Source organism: Prosopis cineraria, unplaced genomic scaffold (assembly GCF_029017545.1).
Source record: "Prosopis cineraria cultivar Desert tree isolate PC_DT_omini unplaced genomic scaffold, ASM2901754v1 PC11, whole genome shotgun sequence".
Lineage (NCBI taxonomy): Eukaryota > Viridiplantae > Streptophyta > Magnoliopsida > Fabales > Fabaceae > Prosopis > Prosopis cineraria.
In genome coordinates this window covers 17,404,710-17,419,926 of record NW_026555342.1, presented here as the reverse complement: position 1 = coordinate 17,419,926, position 15,217 = coordinate 17,404,710, and the positions used below count along the sequence as shown (strand labels likewise).

The 15,217-nt window shown below is 33.9% G+C and overlaps 1 protein-coding gene across 1 annotated transcript; it reads right to left on the bottom strand.

The window, feature by feature from the left end:
• Nucleotides 1–5,477: 5,477 nt before the first annotated feature.
• LOC129286220 (P34 probable thiol protease-like) lies at nt 5,478–7,089 on the bottom strand. Its single transcript, XM_054922231.1, has 4 exons — nt 6,640–7,089; nt 6,279–6,383; nt 6,026–6,169; nt 5,478–5,729 (listed from the first exon to the last, which is right to left on the bottom strand). Exons 1-4 carry the CDS (start codon nt 7,087–7,089, stop codon nt 5,478–5,480), a joined length of 951 nt encoding a protein of 316 aa, XP_054778206.1.
• Between the last annotated feature and the right edge of the window lie 8,128 nt (nt 7,090–15,217).

Here is a 15,217-nt window from a genome sequence, read left to right as displayed (position 1 = left end):
TCTTCTTGTTTTGTGCATGCGTGTGCTGAGATAATTAAGGTTGTGAATTTTATTCTTCCTCCCTTGTACTGTCGTACATATTGAGTTTGAAGGGGAACTTGATTTAAGTTGAAACTATAGAGATCAAGAGGATGATGGGTTGGCTCTAAACTTTATTTGAATATGATATAATTAACAATGCTGGGGAAAAAAATTTAGGCAAGTGGTTGAGGTTAGGAAGCTTTATTGAATGAGTTAGAATTAATGCCCAATGGGTATTTGTTGAAAGATCTAAGAGATGATCTTATCTCCATTAAATAATTTAGCTTTGGCTTAAGTAATACTTTGTGATGTAATTGAGGATGCTTTAGAAAACTTTTAATCATTTGGATCAATCATGTTGCGGCAAGGATAGATGGAAGTTTAATAAAATTATATTGCTTGATAGAAAGGGTGATAGGAGTACTTGAAATTTAAAGTGATTAATTATGCTATATATATATAATATTAATATTAATTAAGTTTTGTTGCTTGCACTTGACAAGAGCTGGAAAGAGTTTATCAAACTTGATTATGCCATTGAATTTTCTTTTTATATTAGATAGGGCATTTAGCAAGAGCTGGAAGGAAGGTTTGATTGGGTTCTAAGAAGTTAATTTTAGTACTCAAGCACACTTCAAGTAAGTGAATAGCGTCCCAACTAATATTTCATTAAAATCTCCTTTATTTAAATATTACATTTTTATACAAATTCTTTTTATAGCAACAATGTGATTATTAGATATTTTGTTGATTAAAGTATTTATTTTTGTGAAGTTATCTTTACCAAATTTGATAATTTTATTTGATCAGTAAATACAAGTTTGGATTTTAATTATGGGATTTTCATTCTGAAAATTATTGAATTGCTACGAAAAACAATTCATACGAGTTCGATGTTGAAAATTTTTTATTTAATAAATGCAAGTATGAGCATCGGATATAAAATTTAATTCTGGCAAGTTTTAATGCTTAAAAGTATTCATGCGAGTTTGATTTTGAGAATGAGAACTGTATCTTGAAAGTGATGATTTTCTCGCATGTTTGAAATGATTTTAAAAAGGGACTTTATATAAAACACTGGTTGCTAATGGCAGTTCCATTAGCCCTTGGCGCGCTATGGTATACCTAGCTAGCAAGGTGTTTATAAGAGGTACTAGCCCCGTGCGATAGCCAATGCACGTGAAATGGAGGGATGGTTATTCGTGAGCATCGTACTCACATTTGTTTCGTGGCTTTAAGCCGCGTTTGGTTAGCATTACCCTCGTGGACTTTGTGTCCACATTTGTTTCGTGGCTTCGGCTGCGTTTGGTTACTTACCCTCGTGGATTGTGTGTGTCCATGTTTGTCTTCGTGGCACAAGCCACGTTTGGTTATTTACCTTCGTGGACTGTGTGTCCACATTTGTTAATTGTTCTAATAAGTCCCTATAATTATGAAACCAATCATTTGATGATTTCATATTTTATTGATTTTTGTTTAGTAATTTATTTATAAATATTTATTTCATTTAAGTGACTTCTTAAAAATCAAGTGATATTACCATTTGCTATGATAGTTCAATAGTTCAAGATTTTATTCAAAATTTTATAGAATCATTTTATTTTGAAGTTTATACATTTTTTTATGGAAATTGTTGTCTCTTTAATTTACATGGTTATTTCAAACTTTTCTTTTTATTCATGTTAAATTATTTATTGTTGGGACGTTATTCACTGGAAAATTATTTTTGGTCTCAGATAGCATAATTGACGCTGTACGTCTTGCTTACTAATGATGGATGCTTGCGGAACAAAATGGAGGCTTGTTCTGTAAATATGTCTTATTGATATAAATATGAAATTTATGTATTATGTCATGAGACATATAATTAGGTGCTCCACATAACTTATAATTAGAGTTCTTAGTTTATTATACATTTTGTCTACTGGCTGAAAGGAGCCGAGCTCCTGATTGATATAATGTTTAAGGAAAATTTTTGTGATACAGAATTTTTGGGAGATTTTATTTACAGAGGAGGTTCTGTCAAAATTTTTACAAAATGTTGAAACAATTAGTATAATGATTAATATCAATAGTATTCAAATGTTAGTGTAAAACTGAGTACATTTTAATTAAAGGAAATAAACCTTGAATTTGTGGCTTACGGGATGTATGATGTGATTCACATCCTGTGCCGGTTACCCCTATTTTTAGGGCGTGACATATTAAATATTAAATATTATAAAATATCATTACTATCCTTAAATACTTCAATTTAATTCTTTCAATTTATAAAATTATAAATTATATTATTTATTTTGTTTAAAGTAAACTATAAATATAATTGATACAATATAATTTGTATTATTTATTTTAATTTTTTTACTTCTTAAGGTTGTTATATTATTTATTTTAATATTCATATTTATAATTATAATATAAAAAATATCTAAGAATAAATAGTAAAAATATTGATGATTATATATTAGCAAAAAATTATAAAAATATAGACAATCAACGGTGACACTAAAAAGTCGCTGTTGAAAGTCGACTTTCAGATGTCATCGCTGAAACTTACAACATAATTTTTAAAAAAAAATTAAAAAATGCTGACAATCTGCGACGACTTGTACGTCGCCGCTGAAACTTACAACATAATTTTTTAAAAAAAATAAAAAATGCTGACAATCAGCGGCGACACTAAAAAGTCATCACTGAAAGTCGACTTTCAGCGGCAACATATAAGTCGCCACTGAAACTTGCAACATAATTTTTTAAAAATAAATAAAAAAATGCTAACAATCAGGAGTGACACTAAAAAGTCGCCGCTGAAAGTCGACTTTCAGCGGCGACATCCTGAAACTTGCAACATAATTTTTTAAAGAAATAAAAAAATGCTAACAATCAGCGGCGACACTAAAAAGTCACTGCTAAAAGTCTTTCAACAGCGACTTTTTAGTGTCGCCACTGAAACTTGCAACATAATTTTAAAAAAAATTATAAAAATGGCCAAATCTTTCACATTTATAACAAACTATTTCTATTTTATATTTTTTAAAATTATCTTTCTAAAGGTTTTATAATATTAATTATTTGTCCATATGTTAAAACAGTAGAATTTATTGTTCTTCGTTATAACTAGTAAAATAAAAGCAAAAGAAAATATAGAAAATGAAATAGATAACACCCCTTTTGAAATAAATCAACAAAGATACATGAACATGATATCACATATAACTTATAAAAAAATGATATTGCCAAGTAAGTTTAGTAACAAACAGAGAATATTCAAGAAATATAATATTCAAAAATCCTGTGAAAGAATAGGAAAGTTAGGTAGTAGTGTTCCTATTAAGTCTAGGAAGAACAATATCAATAGAAAATAAAACTTGTAGAAATAGAAATATGAGATGGTTCGATAAGATATTAGGATCTAAGTAAAGAAAGAAGAATAAGATAAGTCTTAAGAATCTTAGTCTATAGCCAAATAAGAATAGTGAACCTGAAAGAAAAGTAGAAGAGGTAGAGATAAAGAAATACATTATAAAAGAATTGAAGAACAAATAGAAATCTCAAAAATAGAAAATAGAATAAATTAAATAAGAGAAAAATTTAAAAGAGATATTTGTGCAGAATATCCAAATTCTTTTTGAAATAGAAAAAGACATAAGAAATCATGGGTGAAAAACAAATATGATAAAAGAAGAAAAAGTAAAAGCAAAAGAAAAACAAGAGTTGAATCTTGTCAAAAAATAATTTAAGCACAAAAAAAATAAAAGGTAATTAGATGAAGCAAATCAAAAGAGCTAATTTAACCATGATTTTTTTAAACTTCTATAAAATCAGAAGACTTTTGATTTTGCAGGCATTAAATTAAATGGCCCCTTCTCTATCTCTTAATATAAACCTCTCTCCACTTGAAATATTACAAGATATGTATGTATATCTGTGCATACATATATACATACATACAACTTGGTTAAATAAATGAAAATGAAAATAAATTGAAATTTTAATAAAAAGAACATCATGAAATTGGTAAAACAAAAATATATTTTTTCCTATGAAAAATACTTTAATCTAATTTTGAAAACACAAAAAAATGCTGACAACCAACAGCGACTTCTGAAAGTCGACTTTTAGCGACGACTTATATGTTGTCGCTGAAACTTACAACATAATTTTTTTAAAAGAAATTAAAAAAATGCTAACAATCAGCGGCGACTTGTATGTTGCCGCTGAAACTTGCAACATAATTTTTTTAAAGAAATAAAAAAAGCTGACAATCAGCGGCGACACTAAAAAGTCGCCGCTGATTCTCAACTTTCAGCGGCGACTTGTATGTCGCTGCTGAAACTTGCAACATAATTTTTTAAAAAAAAATTAAAAAAGTTGACAATCAGCGATGACACTAAAAAGTTGCCGCTGATTCTTGACTTTCAGCAGCGACTTGTATGTCGCCGCTGAAACTTGCAATATAATTTTTTAAAAAAAATTATAACATATTTTAAAAAATACTGGCAACACTAAAAAGTCGCCGCTAATTCTCAACTTTCAACGACGACAATAAAAGTCATCGCTGAAAATGTGACTTTCAGCGGTGACATTTGATGTCACCATTGAAAGTTTGACAATCAGCGATGACTATGCCTTGTCACCGCTGAAAGTGTGACTTTTAGCGACGACTTTTTAGTGTCGTTGCTGAAAGTCATTTTTTTTTTGTAGTGTTTCTTGGATAAATAATATTTTTTTTTTCCGGTAAAATAAGAAGCTTATATCAGGATAAATAATATTCTTTTAGGATCAACAGCATTGTACAATCATGAGTGCCCAAGGATCTAACCTCTTACTCGTCGATATAAACTCTTCACACTGTACTCACAATCCCTGCCAACGTAAATATTTTCTTTTCCTCCTTTAGCCATAATATGTATGATTTAATAACGATATAACCATATATTATCTATGCTTTCTACACTGTTATGCCAAAAAATTAATTTTATACTTTAAACACAACTTATTTTCCTTAATGGTGTAGGAAATCCAACATAAGATTTATGTTTAGATAAAGTTAACATGCAAGACTTTCTTTCATAAACACACTTTGCTCGTGATGTTTGTAATTATAAATTCTTTGCCATAGCTATTGCACCATAATAAATGCGGCACGGCCCCCAGCTTAAAATTATACATTAACCCAACGTGTGATATCATGCAACAACTTTTATGAAGTTTAAAATTAGAGCATGCTTGTCCAATACATATAATTACATTTATTCTGTCTCAACACATATACCCATTTATTTTGAAGAATAAAACATGAATTACAAATGAAGCTTTTATTTATTTCATTACTATATAGACTTACATAAGCCTTATTATTTAGAGTCACAACGTTTACCATTAATTTATACCCAATACAACTATTTATTTACTTGGTTTCATTTACTATTTCTGGAGGTGCACATACAGAGGAATCAACCTTTAAAAGTTGTGTTTGTTTGCTTGGTTGGGTAAGCACCAGCATAATTTATGTCACACACTCCTTGAGTGGAATCAGTGTTTCTTTTGATGAAGATGTAACCACGTTGTCCCCAAGAGGCTCCCCATGAGTTTTTGACGATCCAATAATCTTGACCAGCACCCAATGAACCATATCCTACTATTAATACAGCATGATTATGTGTACTTGAACCAATGCTTGAGCAATTAGCACCAACAAAGATTCCCTGTCCACGTATAAAGAGAACAACTTTAAAATTTTTCAAATAATGTTTCTTGTTGCATGGCAGACACTGAGGTATATATAAAATGTATTTCCATAAATAATTGTAAGAAATTGCAACGTTTAGAAGCCAGATTAGCTTATATGCACTGGGCTCTGAAAAAAAAACACATTTTAATTCATTGCCTGCTTTTATTTATGGTCCTTATCATTAATTTATGGTTTTGGTTTCGGTAATTAGGTATAATTGGCATTATGGATGAACACACACACACACACACACACATATTAGTTACTTACACTCTTGTATGACATGAAATCTTGGTTTGCATAGAAGGAAACGCTGATAGGTTGCTTGGCAACAGAACAAAAAAGAGAATTTTCTGATATAGGTGTCTGCCAACAATAATTATAGCCATCAATAGTAGCAAATTTCTTTTGTTCCTACATCAAAACAAAACAAGTTAAAAGAACAGCCAGAATTTCTTTGTTTCAGAATGACACAAGCAAGGAATTGAAGTCAAAAGGGAGAGGATATTATATTAGCACTCACCAATGTGGAATTGCATCCACTATTATTAGCTGAATATGGAGTCTCTTTCTGAGGCAATACCACCATTTTCAATGACATATTGAAATGCGCCATAGTGCTTCCCTCCTAGACAGCCACTGTTATTCTTATCACAGGATATTAATTTGTGTTCAGAAAGATTTGGAAGCCATTGTGACACTATTTGATTTATTCCTTCCATGGCTCCAGTTGCAGAGAATGCCCAGCAACTTCCTATAACATGAACTTGAGTTAATATTATGCTTCAACATATACATATATGCTACAATTAATTAAATCATAAAAAACACAAGAAATTTAAGTTAAAGTTACCACACCGGCCTTGGTCTTTAACATTAGTTACAGCTCCAGACAACCTCCAATCCAAGGAAGAAGGTGCATTTGGACAAGACTCATTGTTCGACACCATTTTTCCCACCATGTTGCTTTCGATTATTGGCTCTGACGTCTCATGTAAGTAGATTTTGCTGAACTCTTCATAACTCACGTCTGAAAACTTGTTCAAACCCAAGCTATAGTCGCTGGACAACTTTCTTTCTGCATTTCTCTGTCTGATATGCTTCAAATTGTTTTGGAAAGTTTGAAATCTTCTTGTCTCCTCTTGTAGGTTTTGGTGTTCTCGTTCACTCTTCTGCTTCCAGACTTTGAATAATTGTAAGACTTCTTTCTCAGAATTGAACTTGTCTAAATCTTGGTTCAAAATGAAATAATCATCAGGAACAGAGGAAGCGAGACAAATCAGAGAATACCAGAGGAAGAAAAGGAAGATCAACTTAGTGATTTCAGAAGCCATTCTTCATGAAGGCGATAGATCTATCTCAATCGATTGGAATGCTTTTCTTGTGCATCTAGCGTCCTTATTGTCCCATATATATATAAGGGGGTAACATAATATTTTAAGCATATAAAAATTCTTTCTTTTTAGGGGGGAAAAACTTGAGTTCGAATGCACAAACAAAAAAATTGACATTCTTATATCGAGTGAAAGATAGAGATAAATTATAAAATTTTCATATTCATGATCTCCATTCATCTCAATATCAGGTTTTCAAACATTAATGAAATTGCATTTTCTATGAATTAATTCTGAAAATCAAGCAGCAGAACCGAATGGATCACTCTAAGTGAACCCTGAAAAATGATTAATATTCCAGTATTTAAGTACTACACATTTTAATAAAAAAAAAAAAGTTGTATAGTACTCCGATAGATACAGTACAAAAATATCAAACCCGTCCCCAGATTAGGACCCCAGCAACTATGAAAAAATCCTTATATTGATTCGATCGAAGTATCAAATTTTTAGGTTTAGAATATTTTGACTATATTCTCTTTTGTAATCACATTTTCCAATTACAATGTTGATTTCGTCGATAAAAGATTGATGTCATCGATATTATTCAAGTTCATAAGGAATGTTTAATTATTCTTTTGTTTTGGACCAAATTCGTTTTTTGTTGTTAAAGTTGATTAATTATTGTTTAAAACAATAAGCTATTTGCCAGCTTACTACGAACTTTTATCAATCGTTCCTTTTGGTCAATTCCAAAAACCTTTCTTGTTGTCAAGAACAACTTTCGAATGGCCTCCTGGCTCCACATTCATTCGTTAGAGACAAGATAATTTTTTTAATAAAAAGAAAGGACAAGATTGCAATCTAATTTGTTTCCTATTATTTTAAAACGTTACTTAACATTAAACCATTAGGATGAATTCAATTCAATGATTGTTGGTATATCTGACATAATTGATGTTCGGTCAAACTGGTGAGACCAAACCAGCCGCAAATAATGGATAAGGTCAATCATATTAATAGTTACCTGTAGTATTATAGTGTCGAACCCGAGAGATTTAAGCACTATTTTGATTAATTACGGATGAACAACTAAAAATCTAGGGCTTGCTACAAATGTTATCATCCACTGTGCTTGGGTTAATATAGCCTAATAAGTGTATTGATTTGAGCAATTTCTTCACAATGCAATAATCTTTGTTATCTTGTCAATAATATATCCAAGTAATCTGACGGTCAAACAGATATGATTTACGTACTTGTTCAGTCCTTTTGGTCAATTGTCACCATCATAAATTACCTAGTGAAGTGAACAACACAAAGTTAAAGCAATTAAAAAAAAAGTTAATAGTGTGGCATTTGGTCCTAGAGAAATTATTCACAATATAATCTTCATTTTGTCCATATATCACTTTAATTTGAAACAACGGCTTTCTTGGAATGTTATTAGAGACATGGTGGCGCTTGAATTTCTCACACTTACTCTAGAGTCTAAGACATGTACTACATCCATGCGAACTATAATATAAGTTATTAATATTAACTAATTTGTGTGTCTAAAAAAAATGAAGTTAAAATCTTGATTTTTTAAAATTTTTCACATATTTCTAATTGTGTTATTGAATGTAATAAATATAACATTTTACTTATTTAAAACAATCTCATTAATTACTCAATAAAGTGAAGGTACAATTAGAAACAATATATAACACCTACCCAATGCCTTATGTTTTGGACCAAACAAAGCCTATAAAAAATGACTTATTGAAACGGAAAAATAAAAGAGCAGAAACGGAAGTCACATAATGGAGCACAATAAACTCATTGTAACCTCCCCTTAATTCTTGTAACCTCCCTTTTAATTTGTAAGCTTCAGTTTCACGATCCCAGAACTATAAATGAGGCCCTTGTGGCTGTGTAAGGAGCTCAGTTTTTTGAAAAAATAAGAATTGCTTGTTTTCATTCAGTCTCTGTGCCATTTTGGTATCAAAGCAGATCCAGAGAGCGAGAGATTGAGTTACAGTTGAGAAAGTACGCCAGAGAAGAGAGAGATTCAGTGAAGGAGTCCCTGACGTCTTTGCGTTTTGCAATCCAGGCGTTTTCTCGAAAAACTAACATCACCATCATGCTTACGAGGTCCGAAAATGTGGAACAGGAGGTTCCCCATCACTGGAAACAAATCCACGCGCCGTCACGCGCTGCCATCAATATACCACGCGCCTCGCCGCTGATACGCGCGCCATCCAAAGGTTAAAGACGCTGACGTCATCTGCCACGTCATCTCTCTGACCGGTCAACGACAGGTCAACCCAATAGTTCTCTGCCACGTGTCACTGTCGCTACGTCACTAACCCCAGTCAGCCATATTTTCAAAAATTACATTTTTGCCCTAATATTTTTCAAAATTCCATTTTAACCCCTAAGCTTTCCTAAAATTACACTTCTGCCCCTTTATTTTACCTAAATTCCATTTTGACCCCTATATTTTTTATAAATTGCAGTTTGACCCCTCATTTTTTAGAATCTCCATTTTTCCATAAACTGTCCAAAATTCCCATTTTGCCCCTAGCCTTTCCAAAAATCCCATTCTATCCCTATATCTTTTCAACGTTTCCATCTGTACCCCAATCTTTCCCATATCCCTAGTCTTGACACCTATCCAAAATGCCTCCAAGACGGGACAAGTGCACGAGGTTGAGATGGAAGAGACGAGGCGTAGGATACGAGAGTTGGAAGCCACTGTGAAATTGCAGCAAACTCTGTTAAACAACAATAAAGAAAACTTAGAGGAAGATTCGGGAAGCAGCAGTTCATCATCCACTGACAATCGTCACCGTCCATGACAACAAAAATTCTGCCCTAATGATATCAAGGTAGACATTCCTAAATTCGAGGGAAGACTCTAGCCAAATGAGTTTGTAGATTGGCTGTAAATTATTGAACGAGTATTTGAATATAAGGAGATTCTAAATACGCAAAAAGTCAAAATTGTTGCCCTTAAACTCAAGAAAGTCAAAATGGTAGGAAAACCTCAGACAAAAGTGAGAACATGAGGAAAAGTACAAGATTGAGACCTGAGAGAAAATGAAACGCCAGCTCACTAGAAAATTTTTGCCAGATCATTACCACCAGGATAATTTTATCCAGCTGTAAAATCTTTAATAGAGATCTTTATCTGTAAAAGAATATACTAGGGAGTTTGAACAACTCATGATGAAGTGTGACATTCAAGAGAAGGAGGAGCAAACAATAGCTTGGTACCTTACAGGCTTAAACACAGATATCAATCATCCAATCCAGCTTCAACAATATTGGGCCTTGGATGATGTCATTCATCTAGCCATGCGTGTTGAGAAGCAGATGCCCAAGAGATCCACTTTCCAACCTTCGTCCTCTAGGGGTTATCCAGAAGGCCGTAAGGTGGAATTTCAGCAAACCAACTCCTCAATCAAGCCACAACCTACTTCTCTGCGTAAACCACCACCCAATATTACCAAGGAATCTAGTTCTAAAGCAGTCAAATGCTTTAAATACCAAGGATTTGGCCACATTGTTGCAAACTATCCTACTCGAAGGGTTGTCACCATTTGGGAAGGATCAGAGTATGAAGCACTTGAAGAAGATGAGGAGGATGCTGAGTTTTATGGCACTAATCTCGTATATGACGAGGAGGTCACACCTGCTAATCAAGGAGAAGCATTGGTGCTTAAACGAAGTCTGCGTACAATAGTAGTCAAAGAAGAACCTTGGTTACGACGCAACATTTTTCACACTCATTGCACGGCCCAAGGAAAAGTTTGTAATGTCATTATTGATAGTGGAAGCTATGAAAATGTAGTATCTGACTATATGGTGGAGAAATTAAAGTTGCCAACACAAGGTCATCCATAACCTTACAAGCTTCACTGGCTCAACAAAGGGAATGAGGTAAAAGTTTCTAAACAAAGCCCTATGACCTTTTCTATTGGGAATCGATATTGTGATGAAGTTTTATGTGATGTTGTTCCTATGGATGCATGCCACCTTCTCTTAGGGAGGCCATGGCAATATAACCGACATGCTATGCACAATGGGCAAGAGAACACCTATTCTTTTACAAAAGATGGTGTCAAGTTCACACTATCGCCTCTACCACCCAGTGAGATTAGCCAATCTTTAAGGGAATCTAGTGTCTTTAAGCCGTTAGTATCTTTGATGACTATGGAGAAATTCAAGGTTTCGAAATTCGGAGCCCAAATGATGAGCTTTATTCTTATGCTTGAAGTAAACGACGAGACGGCCAATCCACCTGGAGTCATTCCGCTATTGTCAAAATTTCCAAATGTAATATCTGATGAGATACCACCTGGATTGTCTCCCATACGAGACATACAGCATGCCATTGCCTTCGTTCTAGGAGCAGTCATTCCTAACAAGCCTGCTTACAGGATGAGTCCCCAAGAACATGCTAAAGTCCAACGGCAAGTTGAAGAGTTGTTGAAGAAAGGGTTGGTTCGAGAAAGTATCAGCCCTTGTGCTATACCTATTCTTTTAGTACCTAAGAAGGATGGAAGTTGGAGAATGTGCAGTGACTGTTAAGCCATCAATAAGATCACTATTAAGTATCAGTTTTCGATACCTCGGCTTGATGATATGCTAGACCAGTTGCATGGTGCCATTACTTTCTCCAAAATTGACCTTTGTAGTGGGTACCATCAAATTAGAAGTCAGCTAAGAGATGAGTGGAAGACCACTTTCAAGACCAGAGATGGCTTATATGAGTGGAATGTGATGTCTTTTGGGTTAACAAATGCCCCTAGCACATTTATGCGCCTGATGAATCAGATATTGAGACCCTTCATTGGTAAATTTGTTGTTGTGTACTTTGACAAAATTCTTATTTACAGTAAGAATTAAGAGGAGCATTTAGATCACTTACGGTAAGTTTTGCAAGCCTTGCATGAACAGAAAATTTATGCAAATCTCAAGTGCACCTTCCTCACCAGCGAAGTTGTGTTCTTGGGTTACATCATTACCACAAAGGGTGTTCACATTGATCTAAGCAAAGTTACAGCCATTAACAGCTGGCCAATTTTAAAATCTATCTAGGAGGTTCGAAGTTTCCACAGATTAACTTCTTTCTACGGGAGGTTCATCTGTAATTTTGGCTCAATTGCTGTACTGCTTTCAGATTGCACTAAAGGAGTGAAGTTTTAGTGGACAAAGCAAGCTTAGAAAAGCTTTGAGGAGCTTAAGAAGAAGTTAACTGAAGCTCCAATCCTAGCTCTTCCTAATTTTGACCAAGTATTTGAAGTTAGTTGTAGTGCTTCTAACATCGGCATTAGTGCTATCTTAAGCCAGAAGGGCCATCCTATTACCTTTTTTAGTGAGAAGCTCAATGATGCCAAGCTTAGATATTCTACCTATGACAAGGAATTCTATGCCATTGTTCGAGCTCTCCAACATTAGAGTTATTATCTCCTGAATAAAGAGTTCATACTTTTTTCTGATCATGAGGCTCTCAAGTATTTGAAGTCCTAGCAGAAGATCAGTTGCAGACATGCTTGTTGGAGTGAACTTTTACAGTCTTATCCATTCCTTATCAAACATAAGGCTAGAACTCTGATCTCCATAGCTGATGCCCTTAATCATCGCCATGTGCTACTTATAACACTACAAACCAAGGTTGTTAGATTTGACTTTGTGAAAGAGTTGTATCAGGATGATCCTGATTCTTGAGGAGTATGGGAAGTAACTGTAAATCAACCTTTCCACCAGTTCTACAGACACGATGAGTTTTTATTTCGAGGTAAAACCCTCTGTATTCTACAGGGTTCCTTAAGAGAAGCCATAATTTGGGAAGCACATGACGGTGGATTAACTGGACATTTTGGATGAGATAAAACAGTTGACTTGATAAAGGAGAACTTTTACTGGCCTCGACTTGAACGAGATGTCAACAGGCATATACAAAGATGCAGAATTTGTCACTTGGCCAAATCTAAGGGTCAGAATACAGGATTATACATGCCTTTGCCAATTCCAGAAGCACCTTGGGAAGATATAATTATGGATTTTGTTTTGGGTATACCACAAACTCAGAGGCAAAAAGATTCTGTCGTGGTGGTTATAGATCGTTTCTCAAAAATGGCCCATTTCATTCCATGCCAGAAGATTAATGATGTTGTTCAAGTAGCAAACTTATACTTTAAGGAGATTATGCATCTTCATGGCATTCCAATGACTATTACTTCTGACTGTGATGTGAAGTTTCTCAGCTACTTTTGGCGGACACTATGGAAGAAGATGGGAACTAAGCTCCAATTTAGCAGCTCTAGTCATCCCCAGATAGACGACCAAACTAAAGCTATAAACAGGATTCTTGGTAATCTTCTTCGTAGTTTCATAGGAAAGAATTTGAAGCAATGGGATCTCATTCTTGCTCAAGTTGAGTTTGCTTATAATAACTTTGTCAACCAAGTAATTGGGAAGTGTCTGTTTGAAGTTGTTTATGGCACTCATCCCCTTAGCCCACTAGACTTGACCCCTTCACTTGATAAACAGCAATATAGTTCTGATGCTGACCAAAGGGCTAAGGAAATCAAGAAGTTACATGAACAAATTTGTGCACAAATACAAAAGCAAAACTTGAGATACAAGACTCAACGTGACAAGCATCAAAAGTATCAAACTTTTAATGTGGGTGATTTGGTTTGGATACATTTACAAAAGGAATGATTTCCTAAACAATCAAATGCTAAGCTGTCCCCGAGAGCTGATGGTCCGTTCAAGATAGTGCAAAAGATCAACAACAATACTTACAAGTGGAATTACCTGATTCTTACGGTGTATCTGCCACCTTCAATGTTACTGATCTATCTCCGTACGTTGATGAATTTGACTTAAGGGCAAGTTCTGCCCAACCCGAGGAGGATGAAACAGAAAAATAAAAGAGCAAACACGAAAGTCACATAATAGAGCACAATAAACTTTTTGTAACCTCCCCTTAATTCCTATAACCTCCCTTTTAATTTGTAAGCTTCAGTTTCACGATCTCAGAACTATAAATAGGGCCCTTGTGGTTGTGTAAGGAGCTCAATTTTTGAAAGAATAAGAATTTCTTGTTTTCATTCAGTTTCTATGCCACTTATATTGTGATTTAAAGGGTATATGTTATTAAGTTATTTTATTAGTGCATGTTGACAATGCTCATATTTCATATCAAGGAAGCCATGTTAGTTGTTAATAAAAAAAATCCAAAGGGATTAGAGTAGATGGCTATAAGGAAGAGTGTATTTAGGCAAATTTGGACCAAAACTCTATTTTTAAAAAAAATTAAAAAAGTGGGCCCACCCCCGCCATGTGAGGGCAAGAGGGAGCTGAGAGGGGGAGCACCAAGAAAGAGTCTCTCAATAAAGTTAGGATATTTAAGGTATAATATGATTGTGATATATGCAAAAGAGTTTTCTTGCACTAATCCTATGTTAAAGGATTTCTAATCCATAATGCTAAGTTGTTCAAATATGAGTTGACTTAAGTTAATGTGAAAAGTCTCTTTTAGATAATTTAAATTGGGTTCAACAATTAATATATAATAAAAAGAGAAGAATCTATAAACTTGAACCTTAAGACTTTAAATTAAGATGTGTCACTTCATTACTTTTCCTAATTTGTTCTCTCCCTCTATTTTTGTATGGTTGCTTCTCATTTTTAAAAGATGGTATTAGAGTTAGGTTTTGTCTGAGATTTGAAACCTTATTACTACACACACATTTGAAACCCAAAATAGGATGAGTCATAATTGCAGTAAGGATTCGTGTGCATTGCACCATTTGAAGCCTGAAAATGGGGCTAGTCCTGATTGCAAAAGTATGGACTTGCTATTTGTGATATCTTTGATATGGACATTTGAGGGGGACATTGTAAGGTGTCCAAATGGGTTTTTCTTATTCTTTTGATTATCTATTTTGATAATTACCACACTAAGATGGAAAGTGGTGGGTCTTGTTACTTCTATTTTGCGTCCTTCGTCCTTAAAATGTCATGTTGTATGGAAAGGTGACCTGGGTGAGTATAAGATGGAAATGTGTGGATCCTCTCGTTACCTCTAACATTGTGGACTCTCCAATGGTTTTCTTTTTAAAAAAAA